The sequence below is a fragment of the Numida meleagris genome, chromosome 10, assembly GCF_002078875.1.
Source record: "Numida meleagris isolate 19003 breed g44 Domestic line chromosome 10, NumMel1.0, whole genome shotgun sequence".
Classification (NCBI taxonomy): domain Eukaryota; kingdom Metazoa; phylum Chordata; class Aves; order Galliformes; family Numididae; genus Numida; species Numida meleagris.
Genome location: NC_034418.1, coordinates 7,350,900 through 7,373,234, shown reverse-complemented (window position 1 = coordinate 7,373,234; position 22,335 = coordinate 7,350,900). Strand labels below are relative to the sequence as shown.

General features: G+C 41.6%; 1 protein-coding gene across 1 annotated transcript; it reads right to left on the bottom strand.

Moving 5' to 3' along the window:
- Positions 107-22,323, bottom strand: VPS35 (VPS35, retromer complex component). The gene is made up of 17 exons (XM_021408305.1): positions 22,169-22,323; positions 15,723-15,821; positions 14,192-14,288; positions 13,263-13,386; positions 11,678-11,860; positions 11,018-11,231; positions 10,274-10,357; positions 9,697-9,806; positions 7,282-7,378; positions 7,049-7,197; positions 6,315-6,522; positions 5,645-5,800; positions 4,782-4,904; positions 4,432-4,611; positions 3,070-3,309; positions 2,250-2,393; positions 107-1,007 (listed from the first exon to the last, which is right to left on the bottom strand). Exons 1-17 carry the CDS (start codon positions 22,169-22,171, stop codon positions 828-830), a joined length of 2,391 nt encoding a protein of 796 aa, XP_021263980.1. The 5' UTR covers positions 22,172-22,323; the 3' UTR covers positions 107-827.

Here is a 22,335-nt window from a genome sequence, read left to right as displayed (position 1 = left end):
CAGGTTAACCATGCCTTTGTTTTTTTGTCCCTTCAAAGCAGAAGTTCCTCTGCTTTTATCAGAAGGTAGTACTTGGTTCAACAGTGGGCTCTGAACAGACAAAACAACAGGTGTTAATAGCAATTTTATTGTTTCACTGGTGCAAAAATCATGATACTGAATAAACTTGTGTAATGCATTTTCCCCTAAATTTACAGTAATGAAGGTTATACATATCTATATAGATTGCAATTTCTCTATTTTATACTATTTGGAACAAAATTATCTTGATAAATACGCCCTGTGCACTGAACGGGCTCTCACTGAATGTCACAGAGCCTTAATATGCAAAATATAACTTCTGTTTTTGAACATGGTATTTTAAAACTCTCCAAACATGCATTAATATATTCTAGTTTTTAGGGAAAAACATTACACTTAGTCTTAACTTGCATTAAAAGAAAAGCACAAGCAGAACCTGACATACAATAATCCCAAAAGTCTGATGCTCTGTAAGGATCAGTCACAGTTTCAGATGACAGTCACTGCCAGTTTAGAACTCTAGTGTCACAGAAGCAACAGCAAACAGACAAGAGAAGTCAAAAACAGAAGAGCCCTACCATGTCACATAGATTCCAAAGAAAGATTCAGTCATGCTAACTGATGAAACCTGTACTTGCTGGTCCAACCTTTCAAATTTGTTAGAGTACTTAACACAAGTGTTTCAAGTGCCAGACTGAGCACATGAATGTTAACTTGACACTTCTGAAAGGCACAATCTATGAATCTATCTTAAAAAAAACATACGGTATGTAAATGAAAAGAAATAAGTACAGTGCGTATCTTCTTTAAAGAACAAGACCTTCATAAATTGGCCCCTCAGATTCTGGTGATTCCCTCCTCAGACGCAAGTGCTCCAGTGTGTTGTGAAAGTGTTTGTTAATTTGTTCTGTTTCTTCAGTAGATTCAAGGTTTGGAAGATCTTCTCTTATCTTTTGTATGAGTTGATTCAAAACTTGAATTGTCACCTATAAGAGAAGATACAAGCACCAAAGTAATTGACAAGACCTCTGTATAACACATAAATATTAGTTTTTAACAGACTTCTCTAAGCTATTGCTATTTGGACAGTTCTTAGAACTATTACTGATAACATATGCAGACAAACTGCTGGACTCTGCACCTTCTCTTGCCTAGAAGGCACGATAGTTCAGGTTTCAGAATTCTGTGAAAGCTCCCCCTTACCCCAGCAAATGTGAATAGCCTCCCAGGTGATGAAACCTGTAGATCTGTAACTTACCATAGTATTTCTCTCCAGTTTATTCATTACAGATGTTAATAACTTTAAACAAATAAGGCACACAATCAGATTGTCTAGGCAATCTGTCTCTTGCAGAAGTCAGGATGGTAGTATCAGATTTTAAGTTATTCTTAGCAACCAAGCCATGGCTTAGGAAAGTACAGCTGCCTATGGCATCAAGTCCAGCATTACACAGAACACCACAGCACAAAATGCACTGCAGACTGCCACTATCTCAGGGACTGTTCTTACACATGTTCAATGCTTTGAAATACAATGTTTTTTTGCCTTAATCTACAGATCCAGCATCTCCCTCACTACTGTAGTAGCTGGAAATTAGTTCAGTTGTTGGAAGTTATCAAATCCCTAAAATCTCTTCAGATGTTCTCTCAGAATTCTCTCAGAATTACATATTTATTAACATCTGCTCTTTACTAAATGGTGACATAGGAACTTCAGAAGTTTACCAGCTACATGCTAACTAAAAAAAATGAGTATGCTGCAACTGCTATCCCAGATGTCAGATGCAGAACTTAGGCTGGCATGTCAGACATCATACCAGTTTGAGATTAAAGTTTACACCAATCTTCTGTGGCACTCTCAGTGGTGACCTTGAATAGCTCTAAGAATTTTATTTCCCTTAGTGCATATTAAGTTAAATACCTCTGAAGTTAGATGAGAACACAGTAAGATTTTAAGTCATAGTCAGTTTTGATCTAATACAAGTTTTAAGTATCCAAGTCTCACAATTTAAATCCAGAACTAGATTACAAGCGTTCTTCTACCCCACGTAAGAATAAAGTTCTATCTATAATGTGGAGAGCATTGTATTTTACTAGCATACTGAAAACTGACCACTTAGTATTACTATTTAGCAAGTTGAACAGACCTGATCTAGGGTATAAATGAGTACAGATGTTAGAAAATGCTCTTTAAAAACAGATTTAATGAAGAATGCATTTTTACTCACTGCCTCATTTTCCTTTTCGTAAAAATAGATGTATCTATTCAGAATTTCTATGAAAAGTTGGACTTGCAGAGAAGGGTCCATGCACTGATTTGCTATCTTTAAAGCCTTCTTCAGGCACTCCATCACTCTCTTTCCTCCATGAAGCTACAAGGAAAAATAAAGTTACAAGAAATAGAAGAATATAACAGAAGAAATAGAACAGGGAGCAGCATCTATTCCCTTGACACATAAATAACATTTCACAGTGGTACACTACAAAAGCAACTGTAGAGAACTACACAGACTGCAGAACAAATTACCATTAAAACTGTACCTTTCTTGATTGTAACAGTTTGGGTAAGCTTTCTGTTAAGTCAGGCAATAACAGTTGTTGAAAGCCTTCAAGTATCAAACTACATTCAATTGTGTAATATGTACACTAACGCATAGCTTGTGAAGCAAATTTCAAACACAACAACAGCAGCCCATTTGGGAAGAGCACCCTCTTCACCTTTGAATTCAACAGTTTGTACCTTCAAAGTTCATTGATTCATGTGCAAATAACAACTATACAGATGTGTAAAATGCAGATTACTTTGAGCCAGCCTTAAACTACCTGACATTCACAAAATCTCGCATGGTACTTCCACTTGTAAGTTTGAATTTCTTTAATTCTGTATTTATGCACACTGTAAGATTTAGAAGCTTCATATATTGGAACACATTCCAGCCAAGCCTGCATCACAACATTATGTTCACTTTAGAAGCTAGTGCATTCTGAAAGAAGGCACAGCTACAATACTGAGGTAGGATGTGCTGCGCTGTGTCCCTTTATTCTTACCTCCTCTCCATTCTTGTCAGTGTTTCGGCCAGACCAGAACAGATGGGCACAAGTACTCACAGCCCGGCACTGGTCTGGTTTCTTAAGGAGCTTAGAGGCTGCCAATGCACACTGAGTCCTCAGAGGCTCATGGTTCTCCTCACTGAAGCACTTCATCCTCTCAAATGTCCCAATTATCAATGTGATTGCAGCCAGCTGTGCCTTTGAATCACTAATTTCGTCTTCATACAGAGAGAAGGCCTAGTCAGAGAAGAAGGCAAATCTTAATTACTGCTTCAGATCAATAGAAAAAAATTACACTTGCTAATGACACAAGGAAGTGTCCAGTTGTGTATTTGTTACATTTGTATATTTCATGGAGCCTGTCACCATCAAGTCAAAACCACAGACTGGAAAAGAGTCCTGCAAGAAGCAGTAGTCATAGAAAACACGTGTGGTTCTCTTGTAATCCAAAGACTGAGATTCTCCTTATTTCAAGCATCTGTTCATATAAGAAACTTCAGTAACAGAAATATTCATTAAAAAGGATTCTTTGAAATGCAAACAGTACAGCAGAAGTTTAAGTGGTAGGTTACTGACTACGTAGTAGGCAAGGAAAATGTTCTCACTGCTGCTGCGTGGATAAAGAGCTTTCAGAAAAGAACTATTTCAAACTATTATTTGAAATTTCAAACTATTATTTCTTATAGAAGGCACATAATTGTCACATTGGTCCTTGTCAGACTCGTGCTGTACCAGAATAGCAACTGATCGACACTGCATAAAGACAAGGGGTTATCAGTGACTCAGTTTAAGAACATGTATTAGTGCCAGTATTAGAGGAAAGTCTAGGACAATGCCTGTAATCCAGATAGCATTAATAAGTCAGTTTTTCATCTAATGTGGGCGGGGGGAGAAAGGTTCAGGTTATAGGTAAAGTAGACTTCAAGATAATTTAAGGAGCTTCAACAGAAAAACCGTTATTAGTAAAGACATCTGTGAACACCACAAATTTTATAGAACTTCCAAGAGTGCCTATGATCAGTACGATACTAGCTAGAGGAGGTGCGAAGTGGTCTTAAAAGCAATGAAGAAGCATTTTTACATTGAGAAAGCCACACTCCTCCTGCAAACCAACTGCAAGAGGATGTGGCCGCATTGCAACTTATCACATATTGTCAGACCGACTACTCAAAATAGTATCAATGGAACTTAATTTCACAGAACCCTGGGAAGCAAGAATGAGGATTAGGAGTTTCTACCTAATAGTGTTAGCTGTAATATTTGATGTTTTAATCACACTAGATTGTTCAATGTTCAGGAAATGATCCAAGTCAAATTTAAGGTAGCACAGGACAGCAACTGTAACAGCTGGACACTTACCTGGGACATGAATTCATAGGCCACAGTTTCATGATTCTCAAAGCCAATCTCACCCGCAGCCAATGCTCCTTGCAGAAAAAGACGAAGAGGCAGCTCTGCCAGCTCTGCTTTGATCAAAGCACTGATGGTCTGATGAGCAAATGAGAAGATTTTCTGGCACTTCTTCTCCCATTTGTCATCCTAGAGAAGTAAAACAAGTTAAAGTCTGAACAAGACTAGGTAAGGCACTAACATTCTGTGTGAAGCTTTTGCACACCATTAGCTGCAGCCAGACAAAATGCTCCCCGCTCCTCTTAAACAAGTGGGCAAAAAGAAACAAGCATAGAAAAGACATCTAGAGGCCAACTCACCACTTTGGAGTTCTCCTTGTAGCGAAAAGCAAGCTGGTATGCTGCAAAAACCAATGGTGGCAGCGTAAAACGAATACGTTGATTCCCACCTGCACCAAAGTGTTTTCGAGCAGTGTTTAAGATCTAAAAACAGAAGCACTGGAAGCTTAGAGAATTCTTAAAAGATTTACGTTGTTTGCATCTACAACAACCTGCACTCCATGGAGCAGGAAGACCAGGAAGACATGGAGTCAGTATCAGGTAAGTTACAGTATTTTACGGGCGGTGGTGAGGAAGACATACTGCACAAATGTATGTCGCATTAAGCAGCTTGTATCTGTAGCTTTTTGTGCACTGGGTGACAAAACTTTTTCCTGTAACTGCTTAATAAGCTTTAGGCAATGCTCATACTGTATTAACTACAGATACATTCTGGATTGGGTAGTGAGACACAAGTTGCCTGGGCTCACATTTAAAAACTGCATCAGATACTTTCTATTCTCAGCTTAACACACATTGCAAAAAAGGACCATCCTTTCCTACAGTAGCCTGTAGAAAACTAAACAAGTAAGTGATCCAAATTTCCCTTGATGCTTTTTAGATAGATGGTTATATGAAGCAGTCAGAAGGCTAATTGAATTACACCAGATTAACAGAGCTGTATCTCAGAACTAGAAGCTTAAATTCACAAGTGTTTTTGAGTCCTCAACCCACTACTTCTAAATAAGCAGCTTTTTACACTCACATATGATGTTGCACATTGAGTTTGTAGTGCCAGAGCAGTGATACCCCAGCTTCCAGCTCCAATAAATCTTTTATAGCAAATAATACAAAAACTGACACTTCAGAGAACACAAACACAGTCAGAAGCACTAATGCCATACCTTATACTGCTGGTCAGGGTCATCTGAACGTAAAAGATGAATAAATCTTCCCACAAGACTCTGCTCATCAGCAAAGTCCTCAGGGTCAGGATCTTCAGCAGGTTGATCTGGCTGATCCTGGATCAGCGTGGATACCAAATTCATGATAGCATCAACCTGTTAAAGGCAACATAAGCTGTTTAAATCTGAGTAGCCTACAAACACAAGTTGATAGCTACTGGAAGTGTCTTTACAGCCATTCATAGTGCTGATAAAGTTCTAAGAATATGTGTTAATTGATGATACTTTAGGACTTACTTGCCTTATACACCCAAGAGTCTCTCTCTGCAAAGAGAGAAACAGAATAACTATACTAACAAAATTCAGATTCTAGAAGTACTATTCCAGCCCTCTTCAGGTAAAAGGCCAAATTTCAAGGGGGAAATCAAGGTCTTTGTTCAAGCTTAAGAAGAAGTTTCTAGGATGAGGTAGACAAGACATGTAAAGACAACATATCTAAGAACTTGGGCAGAAAAAATATCAAGCAGGATAAAGCCTGCACTAATAAAACGGGGAAGAATGAGGAACAGAAAGTAAGCATACTCTGCATGAGATTCCTTAATACATTTTCAAGTCTTCAAGTAGTAGTTTAGATACCCAGAAGTTCCATGTAAGCAAGCTTTTATCATACCTGTTCTTGGGACACAATTTCTGTGTTATAATCCAACACATTGCTAAGCACGTAACAACTCATGCTCTTCCTGGACTCGTAGTCAAAGTACTCAAAAAGGGGGTGGAAATGTTTTAGTCTCAAAACTGTCAAGATATTGTTGTAAGTATCAACAGGAATTTTGAGAAGTCTGGTCAGCTCCTTTGAAACAGCACTGCTTGTTGCAATACTAAAAGAAAATACACATGAAATCACAATTAATTACTAGTTCACGTATGTAGGCAGACTAAAGTCTTCCCCAATACCAACTCTGATATAGACCACAACACCTAAGCAACTCACTGCAAAGAAGATTAGAAAAATAAAGTAGCAAAAATAGTATCTTGTTCTTTGGGATATACAGTGGCAATTACAAATTTTAGTCACTGACAGCAGAAACAGACTGCAGCTGCAAATTCAGTAAGAGGAAAACTCTAGAGCACTGTAAGGGAAAGAACAGATAGTGACTACACAAAGCTTGGCAGCAACGCTGTGCATATGTACAGCTACATGAGAAGATTTATGCACAGATAAGTAAATCCTGGTGAGTCAGGCTTTATCCATTGTAGCTTATCGTGAACTTCTACAGCTTGGCTCTTGCACCAAGATGTAAAATCTAAACCATGCCTCTTTCTTATCTTACAAAAATATGATGCAGAAGTCAAGATTTGAGGGTAACTACTAGTCCAGAGAGAATGCAATAGATATTTACTTACTGTTCCAGATTAAGTTTATTGAATATTTCTACAGTTGTCTCCAACACCTTATCAACATAGTCAACACGGTCTGGGTAGCATTTCATAGCTAAGTTAATGAGAGAAACTTGCAAAGATACCACATCCTCTGAGGGCATGTCTTGACGAGACTGAAATTTAAGACAGCACTGAGTTGATCAAAAGCACATAACTTTGCAGAAAGAACAGACTGCATGCAGGAATAACCAGCATACCTGTATAACAGTAGCAACCTGCTGTGAAAAGATGTCAAACAGTTTGATATCTGCTGGGATACCAGGTCCATCTTCACGATGCGCAAATAAAGCTAACCTGGTAACAACAAAAAAAAACCCATACTGGTCAGAGTAAGATGCTAGCAGAAAAAAAAAATAAGTCTTTTAGGTATACATGCAAGCTTCATTACAAGCAAAAAGAAAATTCACCTGAGTCAGAGGCCTCAACCAACCACCAAGGCTAGTAAATATCTGTCCTAGAAAAGAGTCCTGATTGACAGCAAGATGAACAAAGAACAAGGTAGGTTTGTAACTGCTAGGTGAAGAGCACAGATTAAGTGTCTGTTCCTTCCAGCAGAGAAAAAATTACAAAGCAGCCTGGTGGAACAGCTGATGTTCTGCAGTTGTGTTAGACATCCAATAGCATTTTCAGGTAAACAGTCTCCAGAAGAGGGAGGGAGAGGAACTGAACTATGACTCAACTACTCCTTGTTTCCAAAAGAATGACAGATCAACATGTTTGGGATGCCCACTGCCTGTGGAGTAGATGGCTTTTTTCCTCCAAAAAAGCATAGTTAAGAGATAGTCTGAAATTCTGCAGGATAGCAGTCAATGACAAGAAGTAGTAAGGTGAACCACCACCGCTGCAGAAATCAGAAAAATTAAGAATCGTCACTGGAGGAAGTTAACACTTGACTAAAGCTACAACTTGAAGAAAGCTTAGCATTGCTTCTCTTGCTTTCTAATTGTTAAGAGATTGTTCTTTTCTGAGTTACAGAAAGATCTACAAAATATTTAGGAAAAGTCACCTGCTTAAAGTTTTTAAGATTATTTCTTATAGAGTTTAAAAACTTCACTTCTTAACAAACTTCTGGTCTGAAACAATGATATGTAAGAACATGCTTAGGCACCAAAAAAACTCACTGCCAGGGAAAACACATTCAACTACTCACACTTTGTTGGGTTGGTAACAAGAAGGTTTTCTAAAGCCAAGGAAAATCACTGCCTTTTCTCAAAGGGATAAGACAGCTTTTCTTGACAACTTGGAGTGTAAGGTTGACAGGCTTCCAAATACCATCATGCTGCAGGCAGATGGCAGCATAATTAAAAGCTATGAATGACACAATAGGTCAAGAAAGATCCCGACGCAACAAGTCTTTTCAGGAAGACTCCTTAAACAGGAAAGCCTCATGGCAATAGAGGCTAAAGCTCCACCAGCTTCTCTGCTTTGCTCATGTCCAGTTTCAACTACCTCATGCCAGAAATCAAGACGAGAAATGCAACCAGCACAACCTGTATGGAACACATCTAGGTCTTAACTACACAGTACTGAACTACTTGATTGTTCCAAACAGCAAGCCAAACAAAAGGGCAAGATATTCCCCACATGCACTGATTCAAAGTACTGATAATAGTGCTATCCTCCAACACACAGAGTAACATTAGTCCTAAACAAAAAAGCTGCTGTATTACAAAAGAAGATAATCACACCACTCCCTTTCTATCCTATCTCTGAATGAGAGGGCTCCAGAAGACACCAGCAGCAGCCAATGCAGCACTGATAAGCCTAGGAGGACAACATGTTCACTGCCACTCAGTTTCTTACTATTGCTCATCTGTAAGAGTAAGAATAGAAAACTTACTGTGGAGGCAATAACAAAGTTGTTCAAGTCCTCTAAATAAATGTGACAGCAGAAGGCACAAAATGAAAGCCCCCATGCAAGAATTACATTGCTACATGATAATGTAAAGAATCTAGCAAGAGATACCTACAGTAACTGAACTTACTACAGTGGTATGAATGTACCAGTTATACAAAGGTGTACACTGATGTGCAAAAGCAAGAAGGTTTTTCTGAAGCTGCAAGATTATGATCTTATCCTGTAAAGTGCATCTTTCTGCAGTAAGAAAGTACAGGTACTCAGTGTCATCTCTGTTGATTCCATTCAGGATACAAATTAAAACTTTAGTTTATATTCCTTCCTTAATGTTTTATTTCAATGCTAGCAGTTTTAAGCAGTACTTCCACAAAAGCAAGAATTACTGAAGTACTGCTTCCTACCAGCTCTTTTCTGAGGACACTGTCAAATCAGAATAGAGCTGCCACTTAAGTTCAGAAAAACAAAGCTGGTCAACATTAAATAACTTGTTTCCTGGCTTCGTCTGTTTACGAGTTTTAATCTGTCCTTGAAAGTAGGACACATTAGAAGCTGCTAAAGCACAGTCTAGAGAACAGAAACTACATGAATAATATTCTTCACAGTCTTAATTACGGATGATAAAAACATGGAAGCAGCAAAGTTAAACATGAATAAAATATGAAAAATTGAAATCTTACAAATGCTAAGAGTTATCATCTGCTTGTGCACAACACACTTCATTTTGAGCCAATTTCCACACCCCCTGATCACTTACCTGTCAATTAAAGCAATTATTATATTTTTCACATTAACATTTTGGTGCAGCTCAGCACAAGCTCTGAGAAATGGGTTCAAGGTTTGGAGATGAAATTCATCTGGGAAAACCTGAAATTTTAGACGAGGAATCGTCAAGTTATTAACTGACTTTGCCCACTACCACACAGCAATAAAACGAAACAGTCATTGAGAAGCAAATAGCCACATATTAGATACAATCCTATGACTGTTTTAGGGTTTCCCAAGCTGACCTTGTCTCATTAAATATGTAAAGCAAGGGATGAAAGACAAATTGGTAACTTGAGGGCCTGGCTACCTATCACAATTCTTACTGCAGGCATGGCTGCTCAGATAGCTTACCAGCTTCTGCAACAGAAGGAGCACAAAATGGATACCACTCCACTCTGTCCACCTGGTGAAAAGTAGTATGTACCAAGCCAATGAGAAAGAGCCCCACTGAAGAAATTTTCCAGTTCATGAGGAAGAGGTAAAAATAGTCTGAACCTGACTAAAAGTACTGAAATAATTACCCCCATGTTCAAAAACAATGATGCAGCTGAATTTAAGTAGCTCACCTGTATGATACACTCCATGAGGTACTCCTGAGCTAAAGCATCTCTACAGTTTACAACCTGCTCCAATATTCCAGGCAGAACAATCTGTAATAGGAAGAAGAGCCTTGTAGTGTTTTTACAGTCCTGAAGTTTATATTCATAGATGCATTTAATCCAAGTAGAGCAGCATTTCTAACACTTCTCAGTTTTTCTTTATGTACAGACTTTATCAGAAAGTCCCAATGTTCAGCAGTTCCATCTTTCAGAGAAAAAGATTCCTACTCCAGACATATGTCCCTTCGGCACATCGTACTAATTCAAAACATACAAGTTTTTTTAAGCAAGAATACTAATTTTGCTGGCTATTGTTTCAGGAAACAAACAATTCTTCCCAAATGCTTTGGAAAGCATAACTTAGAGGAAGTTGAGAAGTCTACCACAGAATGCTGCATATGTACATTTCTCTTAAACCAACCAATCATTATTACTACGGGAATCAGTAAAATGAAGTCAAAACTTCATGCCAACACTACTGAAGAGCTTATGGGAAAAATGCATGAGTGATGTCTACAGCTTAGCTTCTCAACATGTTACACAGCTTCGCTAGCTTTTGAATTTCAAGTCAAAAGCAGTTCTAGAAGTACCAGGATTACCAAGCTTTTAGCACAACTGTAACTCTTCCCAAGCCGCTCATCTCAAAGTCCAAACTGGTTTCACATGGGGAAAAAAGCAGCAGAAGTGTGAAAGGGTGGATAGTCATCCTACCTGCTTATATCGTTCCACATTAACACCTTCCAGCTGACTGAGGCGAACAAGGTTGGTTCCTACTAGGATTCTCAGTTCCTGCCTTTCCCGCTCTCTCTTCTCTCTGTCCCTACTATGGCCCTGGTGTTGCATTCGCACCCAAAGTTTGTTCATCTCAGCAAAGTTCAGCAGCACGAAGTCCATAGAATCACTGATGTCTCCAGTGGTTTCTTCACTGCAATTGAGAATAGGTTAGGAACATGAAAAGCTTTCTGCCCATCCAGATTTTAAGACAGAAGGCTGGGGGAAGCACATGGTGGGATGTCTAGGTTCATAAGAACGGTTCACATTCTCACTTAAATACAGAAACCTTAAGAATTCCCTTCCCAAACTAACAGAAAATTCTTGTCAAAAGTACAGAGTTAAGTTTTAACATATGCTCCCTCCCTGGAAGCATTCAAGGCCAGACTGGATGGGGCTTTGAGCAGCCTGGTCTAGAGGGAGGTGTGTCCTTTCCTACAACAGGTGGGTTGGAACTACATGATCTTAAAGGTCGCTTCCAACCCAAACCATTCTATGATTCTACGATATCTTACTTCTTTCAAACCTGAAAAAGTCACACAGAATACGTAAGTTTGTTCTGTTAAAAACACTTGTTTTTAAAGTTATGTCCTGTCTTACTCTGCTTGCTCGCCTTCATCTGGTAAAATATTCCTGGTACACTGCAGAAGATAGTTGCGAAGAAAGAGGCCTCTAAGAGGATGCTGTACTCCACGGCACATCTCCACCAGGTCTTTCAAAATATCTTTCCTGGACTGCGGAAATGACTTGACATATACAACACCTACTGTTATTAGGAGGTACCTGCAGAAGGCACAGAACAGAACAACAAATTGTAAAATAACACTAAAATTCCACACTTAAAGGCAACAGCCCACTTTTACCCTGACTGCATTACCAAAGTGCAGAAAGCAGTTAGATGACATCGAGGTACTGTAACCTCAGGTATTTTGCCAGCTGTCAGCTCCTGCTTTCCTCTGCTACAGAACACGGCAAGTCTGAACAGTTGATTTACCTCATTATAATTCTTTACACAAGGAATGTATACATGCTCAGCATGCATGGAGCTGTGAAGTATTGCTTGTCCATACTTACAACATCCTGCAGGACAGCAAAGCAACTCTAGCACGAAGATAACATATGTATAACGGTGAAGCATTAAACCTCTTTCACACTGTAGTTTAGCACAAAATGTGTTATACTCCTCAGGAATCCCCACACCTGTACTTAGTCCTTCAGCATCTCTGTATTAATTAAGCAAAGGATAGAAGGAACATGCAAGATATAAAGGACCAGTGCACCAGCATTCTTAGACTCCCCTTCAGCTTAAGAGTAAAAAAAAAAAACCCTTACCACCCTCAGAACATGCAAATATTTGGTTAGAAGCCTCAACCCTGCAAGCTTTGCTAACTCACAAGAGCACCAGAAGCGCTCATCATGGAGAAACAGACTACATCAAGTAAGTAGGAAGATAAATTATGATGATGAGGTAAAGACATAGTGGCAGTCATTACTATAAACCGCCCAATCTGCATGAGCCTGGTACCCCACAGACCCTTCCTGGCACCATGATGAAGGCCAGAAGTAAGATTTTAGTTGGCATTGAAGTTTCTCAAGTCTATATATCCAGAAGGTCCACTCCAGCCCTACAGTGACACATTCAAAGATAAGCCCTTCAGTATTCCCTCTAGCATATTAACTTAAAAACTACATTCAGACACACAAAGCTTTTAGAGTTTTACAGAAATTCAGCTTCCTCCTCTCACACTTCTTACTCACCATTAGTAGACAGATAATTACAAAGTACCTATTCTCTGTGCAGCTGAGGATCTAGGTCTTCGAGCTACAAGTTACTTAACAGGTAACATGGAAAAAAATACTAAATGTGTAATTACTCTCACTGAACAGAATGGAGTGCTAGGTTAGTTTTCTGTTGACCAGCTCTTTATCCAAAAGTCTGCTTTATTGCAAAGTGCTTCCACCTTGGTCACGTGCAAAAATAAAATGTTGGCAGGAACAATCTACCTTCTGAAGTTGCACTCTTAGCCTAAATCTTGTAGGAATCCACTCTTAAGATATGCAGATGTAACATTTACAAGCAAGTCTTGTTGTCAAGTTAGAACGCAGAGTCAATTATTATCCAAACTCAGTGAGACCATTATTTGACTTTTTTTTTTTAGGGAATACCAAATATATGCACACTTACAGTCTTGGAATAATATTTCCAGCATACTGTACTAGCTCATAAAGGTCTGCCACTTTCCTTCCTTTGGCAAATTCATCTGTCAGGTAGACTTCCAAGTAGTGTAGCTCATCAGAAATTGCCATGTCTTGTTCTCTTAGTTAAGGAATTTAGTTCAAAATATCTACAACAGACCTACAGAGAAATTTGCTCAATCACACCAAGGACAAAGCATGCTGTTCAAATACAATCACAGGTTTCAAAAGGTTAAGCCCAAGTAGGTAGTACTTGAGAGAAATTCACCACTACTGGCATAAGCGTGCTACATAAACCTAAGCTTCCATTTCTATTCCTGGCATATTAGAAAAGAGCAAGAAGCACAAGCAGTTAAAACAGTAAACAAGTGAATGTGAAGGAACAGAGTTTCTAAACTAATTGAAGGCATTCTTTGTGGTACGGAAGAGTATCATCCTCAACAGCAGACATGAAGAAAGCAATATTCAATTATATTCACATTCAATTCTCAAATTTCATGAAAAGCCTCCTTCAGGTACAAGAATATGGACAAGCAAATAAATTACAGCATTTGACAGTTAGACTCTATGAAAGCAAAGGGGGAAAAATAAGTTGATTTAATAGATATTTTGGGGTAGCATACAGCAAGTACAACATTTTATAAAGGTGCTATTGTTATAGAATTAGACTCTTGAAGACTTGCAATGGAAGATAGAAAAGACGTTAAAGACCTACTTCATACCAATACTTCAAACAGCAAGCAAACAACTGGATGTTCTCTTACCGTACATCCAGACAACTAATAGAGGAGAAGTGCTAACAGAAATGTGAGAAAAGAGATGACAACTGTACAACCACAAACAACAAAATAAGCAGGTGAACATTTCATTCCAAATTCATCATTTTAACCATTCGTTCCTCTAACCTTCAAAGGATACAGAGCTCATAATAGCTCTTAGGAGATAACATAGAAGTCCGCAGCTCACCAAGCTTGTTGGACGCATGTTTCAAAGCATCCATGAGCTTGTTTTTGTCCTTTAGAGGAAGTAAAAAAGAACAGTCTATCACAAATAATGCTAGGAAACCAGCGTATTTAAACAACTAAAAGCAAAGCTTTCTAAAAAAAGCATGCAAATCTTGAGTATCTAAACACCAGGAAAGTGATAGTTCTAATTCTATTAAATTAGTATCTAGCCTGTACTACAGCCCCCCTCCAAACTAAGTTAAAGGCAGCTAGAAGGCTTAAGATACAGTTATAGTAATAAAGTATTATATTACCAAAAAATATTTTTTCCTATTCAGAAATCCTCATCCACCACTCAAGGTCTATTCAAGCAAGCAAAACAGAACTCCTAAGTCATCTGGCCTGCTGTTTTCTCAGATCTCGTGAGGAAAACTCCAGCAGTCAAGAGCACGCATAATGCAAGTAGCAGCCACTGTTAGATTTCTCCTTTCCCCTCCTCACCCAAGAATAACATCTTACTGAAAGCAAGAGTCACATAAGGCACATGCTTATGATGCGTATGACTGCCTAGCACCACAGGATACAAGAAACTTCCAATCTACCATCTATACATACTTACTGAAGACATCACAAAAAACAGCATTACATTTTGGAGGAGAGTGGATGAAATTGCTAAGGGTAAACACTTAGCATATTGTTATTTAGTCACAAATAGAAGTGGAAAGTTCAGAGGTAACTGCCTCCAAGATTTCAAAAGCATTCTACGCAGCAGAAAACTGGAAGAGGCATTGACTTCCTTGCTACTGTCATTTGACCATGAAGTTAGCTTGCCTAGCCACATGAAAATAGATGGGAATATTTAAGTTTTGTCACTGCAGCTTTAAGCAGTTTCCCTAAATAATTCTCTACATAAAGCTAAGCTTCTCAAAGCCAAGAAAGCTTCACATGATTATACCATGGTTTGCACTGAATACAATTTCAAGCCAAGTATCTCAGCAGAAACCCAGTCAATGCTGTTCTCCAGTTAGAGAATTCACGCATCAGTCTAAAATTAATCCCTACAGAAGTTCTCATTTGCAGCAGATAATACATTAGCTTCACAGTCTGTGGCTCATGAAAAGACTACAGTTAAAAAGCAATAGTACACTGAACACCGACAAGAATAGTTTCTCATCATATGGCTCCATATAGAGTGCACTTGAGCAGTAAACTTCTGGTGACAACTGGCAGGCTTACTCTCAGTTTAGGCTTACTCAAATGGAAGCACAAACTAATGCAGGTGCACCTTTATAATTTATCTTGTCAAATACTGTGGTAAGAACAGGTATTTAAGGAATACTGAAGACTCGCTCACTTATTTAGTAGCTGCCTCATTCACTTGCAAAGGTTCTAACACAAAGACACAAAGAGTTAAGTTCCCTCAGCGCACTAGAGATTATTATTGATTTACTGTTTTACTCCTAGCAGATGAGAAGCTTCACTGCATTTTTAAGTTACATGCTTACCAAGCATCTCTTCATTTGGAAAGACTGCACCTTCACAGCCTGTATGGCTTCATCCAGGAGTTTTTCCTGTTCATCCTGAGGAGACTGCTGTGTTGTTGGCTGGAAGAAAAAACAACAACAAAAAACTATTGTTATGAATCTACCTATGACTTGATTCAAACTGTTTCCCCACAGTTTAGAATACAGTGCAAGTGTCATTGCAACACGATCATTAAGAGCTGTCATATAGCAAAGCGTTATTTAAGGGATAAAGCTTCACTTTGCAAAAACCCTTCTCCAGGGAAAGCTCACTGCAGCCTTCCGGTACTTGAAGGGAGCAACTTTTTACAAAGTCTGATAGCGATAGGACAAGGGGAGGTGGTTTTGAACTTAAACAGGGGAGACTTAGGTTAGATGTAAGGAAGAAATTCTTTACTCAGATGGTGGTGAGGTGCTGGAACAGGCTGCCCAGCCAGGTTGCGGCTGCCCCATCCCTGGAAGGGCTCATGGCCAGGCTGGATGAGGCCCTGGGCAGCCTGAGCTGGTGGGTGGCAGCCAGCCCATGGCAGGGGGTTCAAACTAGATGGTCTTTAAGGTCCTCTCCAAACTAAGCCATTCTATGAACTTAAGTGTGGGGACAAGATGAGTTCTGAACAGACTATGAGCATTGTTTCTTCTTCGAATACAGAGCCAAGAAGATGGAACTGTCAACTTTTCCCTCCTTTACTAGCATTTTCAGGTCAAAAATCCAACGTGAGTATTTGGGAAGAAGAAGGTTCATAAGAACACAAGGATATCGCTACACTGAGGGCAAGCATCATTACTCCTTGCCAGAGGACCAAAGCAAGGCATGAAGCACAGACACAACCATACAGATCCTCCCCTGCATGCACAGGTCACAAGCCACCAGCTAACTGCTGTTTGAGCCACACAGCTTTGCTGAGGCTTAGCTTCAGATAAGCAGAGCAAAGGATAAAGTACAATCATCTCCTTATGGAAGGCAGAGATGACTTGCAGAAGGTAATAGAAACCCAGTGAGAATCATCATTTCCTCATGCCCCCTACCTTCCCCAGAGACTCCCTTCCTTTTGCTTCTCCTCAAATAAGAACATTCCAGGCCTTCAACATAAAAAACAAACTCATTTGCCTTTCCAAGGGTCACACTGCATTTTTCATATTGATTAGATCCACTGCTTACAGCCTCACACATCCCCCGCACCCAGCGGGAACAGGCACTCCCTTCTGCAGCTGCTTCCTTCCCTCTGCCAGATCGATGAGGTCAGTGGAGCTTCCTTCCTTTACATTACATGAGATGCTCAAGCCTACTTCAATCCAAACCCCTGCCCAGCTCCCCATAAGCACCCCCAGCAGCTCAAACATTGCATTCAGCAGCACTCCCAACACCTAACACCCAGAAAAGAACCACCACCACCCTGCTGTCGCTTAGGCCAGCCCTCAGCATCTCACTGGAGTTCTCCCAGCCTCCCTCAGCTTAGGATTCAGTTTCAGAGGGTAACCTGCAATTATCAGCAGAGATAGAAGCACAGACATTGTGGCCCAACTGCATCTTCTCTGGTCTTGAGAAAAATCATTTATGCAAACAGTGAATCCTGCAGCTGGCACTCAGAGCCCACGGCTTCAGTAATTTCTCAGCTCTTTATACTTGTTCCCTTCCTCTTCCACTGTGTTCAGAAGGCCTGGTCTCCTCTTTGTAACCAAGTATCTTGACAAGAATCTAAAAGGCCATCTTCACGTTCTTAAAACCAGTATCTCCAGTATTCATTTCTCTCAAATGCTCCTTGCTTGGAGTTCCCATAAGCACCTTGTAAGGACAAAGATTTTAGTTTGGGTTTTCATTAAAATAGATTGGTTATATTTAACACCAATTTAACAGTTGCAGGGCACTGCAGCCTTGGCATGCCCGTGCTTTCCTCCTTCCTCCCACCTCTACCATTACACTTGATTCTTGTCCTGTAACTGACATCACCCTAACAGGAGCCACAGACAACTTCTCATGTGTGTTTTCTCTTCTACCCCATTTTTAGAAAAGGCACTGCCACACAGTGTTGTTCGTGCCATGGTCCTATCTCAATAGGTGCTGAATTTCCACCTTGGAGGCTTTCCAGCCCTTACCTAGAAGAAGTCAAGGCTGATCTGATCCAACCTCGGCGACAGTTCTGCTTGGAGCAGAAGGTTATGGATGGAAGTTCTTCCCAGCAGCACCTCTGTAACTGAGAGGACCTCAGTAACAGCCAAACCATGAACAATAACCAGTTAACAAATCTATTTTGTCAACAGAGCAAGTCAGCTCTGCTAATCAGAGTGACTGCACTTATCACAAAGCATGGGCCTTCCAAATGGCACTGGATATGGCAGAGTAGCACAGCAAGGTGGCTGTACCTCCCAGGCAATTCATAGCTACAAACTCTAGAAAGCCTCTGACTGAGTAATTACTTCTTTCCAGTAGAACTTAGAATAAATAAAGCTCAATGATTTGAGCTTTATTATATGATAATATATGAAATGATAATATATGAAATGAGCTTTATTATATGATAGATCTGACTTTTAAGTAACAGAAGCTGACAGCACTGGCATCAGCATGGAACAATCAACAGTGAAGCATTACACATCCTGCTGAGTTATGTCTTTGCCAGAAAGCTTGTCACACCCTGCACTCCTGAGTTCACACTGCTGCTTAACAGACCCATTGCTACCAACCTCAACGCCTCACGCTCTAACCACATCACAACCAGAGCGCAAGCCAAAACAGCGGAGTAATGATAACCCCAGCACAGCTTGCCAGCACCTTCCCTGCAAGGCTCCCAGCTCCCACAGCCACCCGGGGCCCATGCTTCCCTCCCATTTATTCACAGGGGCACATGGCACTGGGAGGGCTGCACGGGCCATGAAGTGCACTGCAAAAAGTCTTGGGTTGGAAGGGACCTTAAAGGTCCTCTGCAGAGACCAGGAAAGTAGCCCAGTTGATAAGGGACCTACCGTTCATCTAGTATACTCCGCAAGCAAAGAAACTTGCAAACAAGCATACAAAAAAGATGTAACACCAAGCTAACCATCAAATGCTTCATCCCCAACACCCCCAGGCGTGCTTGGCAGAATGCACATGCATCAGTTCCCATACTTCCGCTGTGAAAACCACTGGTTGAAGCTAACGGTGACTACCAGCCTGAGGCTACATTTGGGATGATTACAGCAAAGATCTCATTAGAAATATCTAATTGAAGGTAGGCATTTTCTCACACAACCTCAGACACTGTCTTTCAGCAATAGCTGGAGAAATAATGGCATTTTGGAGCCTTGCTGTCAGACCCAGTTTTACCAATTAAAATGAACCAGAGTCAGCTTCACATCAAATTCTGTATGCATCAGCAGAAGACGCACGGCATTCTCATTCCTGTTCTAAATTTGATCAGCAGGGTCCCACACTTTACTTAACATGAGGACTGAGATAAGCCCAGTACTGAATTCATCACAGAAGCACTTGCAGGTTACAAGAGATTCACATTTTTCAAGACAGGGTAACGTTACATTTGTATCAGTTCCGATCTGAAGGCTGGGAAGGGGACTGTTCTTCGCACGAATGCCTTCATTACAGGGGTACTGCACTTCTGTGCCTAAAGAGAAGGCAATCGCAGCATTTTACAGCTGCACAGGTGGCAAGAAAACCTTCCCCAACTGCAACAAACATACAACTGAGGCAGCCCAAGGGGCACAGTCTGTAGCAGCTTTGCCTCTGAAAGGGACGAACATCTGAACATCAGCAATGCTGAACAAGTTCCAGCTCCTTCCTAAATATTCAGACTTTGAAATCTGAAAAGTATCAGCTTACCCTTTTCTATCTACTGTTCTAATAAGAACCTTTTCTATCTACTTTTCTAATAAGCTTCAGAAGCATAGGGCACTTCTGCATGTGAACTGGTTTCTACCAGACGCCAGACACACACGGCTGAAGTTTGAGGAAGCAGAAGCAAAAGGTGACCAAAGAAAAGACAGCACACAGCAAGAGAATATCCTGAGAGTTAGCACAGCTCCTGCCAAACTGGGAACCAGATGCTGAGTCAGAAACGATGTCAAATAAAGCTGTTTATGTCCTGTATCTTCCACTCTACGGCAGGAACCCAGAAGTTAGTTCCAAGTGTTATCTAATCAGAAGTGCAACTGCTCTATGGAGCCCTATTCCCACCTAAACTCTTGAAGCAGAAGATGCATTGACACTGGAGAAAAGCAGCAGTGCTCTGTAATCAGGGCACTCAGCATCCTCCTTTCTCAGCACCAAGTACAGTAAGATTTAAGCTACTGCATAAACACAAGATAACAATTCCCAGCAATTACGCAGCCAGTCCAACTTAAACACTCGTGCCTTAACTTTCCCAACTGCTTTCTGCATTTGATGCTGGTGAGCTGTCATTTGCCTTGGGAAAGAGAAAATTTAAACCCCAAACTAGCTTGGAAGAAGTGTATTGCCTGGCTGACCATGGGGTAATACCAGTTGCCTGGAAGATAATTTGTGAAGTGTACTGCAACCATGGTTGTGGACATGCCCATCCTGATAGTAGCAGCTACTGCTGGCACAAAAAGTTATCATTTAACCCACAGTGTATGATTTACTTGGTTTCTAACACTCATTTCCATGAGAAGACATCAATACACAGTCTGTTTTATATTTGAGGCTTAGCAACACTCTGGAGGTGTCTAATATCCCAGGTCAGGGTGTTGACAAGATGCTCATTTCACTTTTGAAGCCTGGCAAACTGCAGCACTCCACAGAATTGTACAGCATTAAACCACAACAGAATTCAAGGTAAACCTGCGGAACCTACCCAGCAGTCTGTACTCCAGCAATGCAAATACCTTCAACTGGATGTAGGGTATAGATAATACAATCAAGTAGAAGACTTTGCTTCTGTTCTTAAGTGTATTTTTACCTACTTTAAGGTATCATTCCTCAGATACGCTTTCAGCATATTCCACACAACTTTTCCTCCTGTTTGCTCCCATGCCCAAGTTCGGTACCACAATGAATGAGCCTTATCCAAGTTTCTCTACCTTCAACCAACTTCATTAGGACACCAATCACCCCGTCACTGCCCATGTAACAGGAGCATTTACCCAAGGCAGACGCCAAGTTAGCTACAGAGGAAGATCAGGACAAAAGCCAGCCTAGTAATGAAACCTGAGTGCACGCAGCATGGCGTGGCACTAACAAAAATAAAGCACAAGCTTTTTTTCCCGTATTGGAATCATTACTCTGCAGCACCAGAACTTGTAACTCTCACAAAAGACAAAACCTGAGGATAAGCTAAAGAGAAGAACACCTCACATGTTTAAGCTGGCGTTTACTTCCACAGGAAGCCACAAGCAATTAACAGGAATCAAGGGGCTGCGCTGTTTATTCACGAGATGACTGACAGCAGCAAGTAACCCCACTCATAAGGTACTCATATACTGCACTTTGAGGTTTAAACCCTGTGGCCATTGGAAACAGCAAAAGAGCCTGAACTGGTAGAGAGGAACACCCCAACTTCAACAGAGCAGTGGTCCTGCTCCTCCTCCATCACACACCGCAGGCTATTGGCACGACGAGGGCAGAGAGCAGATACGGAAGTGACAGACAGAAGGGAGCTGTGCCAGCTAGGAGCCACGAGGTACCCACGGCACTTATACAGGAGGCAGACAATCTGCACAGACTGCACGTTTCCCGTTAACCAATTAAATATTTTCCATTCATGACAGGATTCACAGCCACACATGCGCTCTTCTGGAGAATACAGCATTAAATCCATTCCAACACACGGACAACTCAAGAACGCAGCTCTGCCCCAGAAGCCCTGGGATTGCACAACCCTGCTTGAGTTCGTTTGTGGCACCGAGTTTGTTCGTGCCTCACTGTGCAGACACAGGCAGCTCTGCTCACGCTGCAGCTGGACGGACCGGCGAGCTGAGACGCCACAGCACGCACTGCGGAGGAGTTCGTTTATTGTAAACAGTACAGAACTTGGGTTCTGCCAGAAAGCACAGCTGTCCTTTTGTTTTTGCTGAGCATTCAAAAGCACGTACCGGTAAGCACTATTCCAGGCTCCAGGTTCCTTCGCGAACACTTACAACCGCTTCAGAGCGGCCTGCCCCAGGCCCCGGCCGCAGCAGCTCACGCCGCCGTTTACGGCCCGGCCCCGCCTCGCCTCACCTCAGCCCCACCCGCGCCGGGCTGCGGCCTCACGGCCCTCAGGGCCCCGCCGCGCCTCCCCCGCACGGCCCCGCCGCGCGCAGCCGCTGACGGTGCTCTCGAGCTGCAGCCCCCAGGCCCGGCCCGGCCCGGCCCCGGGCCCCCCCTCTGCAGCCGACCCCCGCCCTCAGGGCAACGGCGGCACTCGGGGCGCTCCCCGCTCTCCCCTGCCCCGCCCCACAACCGCCCCCCGCCGGCTCCGCCGCCCCCCGCCGCCTCTCACCATGGTCGCGCCGCTGCCACGAGCCGCCCCCAGCAGCAACACCCCGCAGCGCCGCGCGCCGTCATGTGACTGCGCCGCCCGCGCCGCCCCGCCTCTCCGTCGCGCCGCCGCCTTTCCATTGGCTGGCGCCGAGGAAGTGCTTCTCTGCGGGCCGATTGGCGCGGGGG

What these genes read in the sequence shown, in the direction of transcription:
- VPS35 (XM_021408305.1), bottom strand. An exon ending in GGAAATATTATTCCAAGACT is followed by an intron (nt 11,861 to 13,262) that starts GTAAGTGTGCAT and finishes TGCCTTCTGCAG; the next exon opens with GTACCTCCTAATAACAGTAG. An exon ending in ATGTGGAACGATATAAGCAG is followed by an intron (nt 10,358 to 11,017) that starts GTAGGATGACTA and finishes TTCCTATTACAG; the next exon opens with ATTGTTCTGCCTGGAATATT.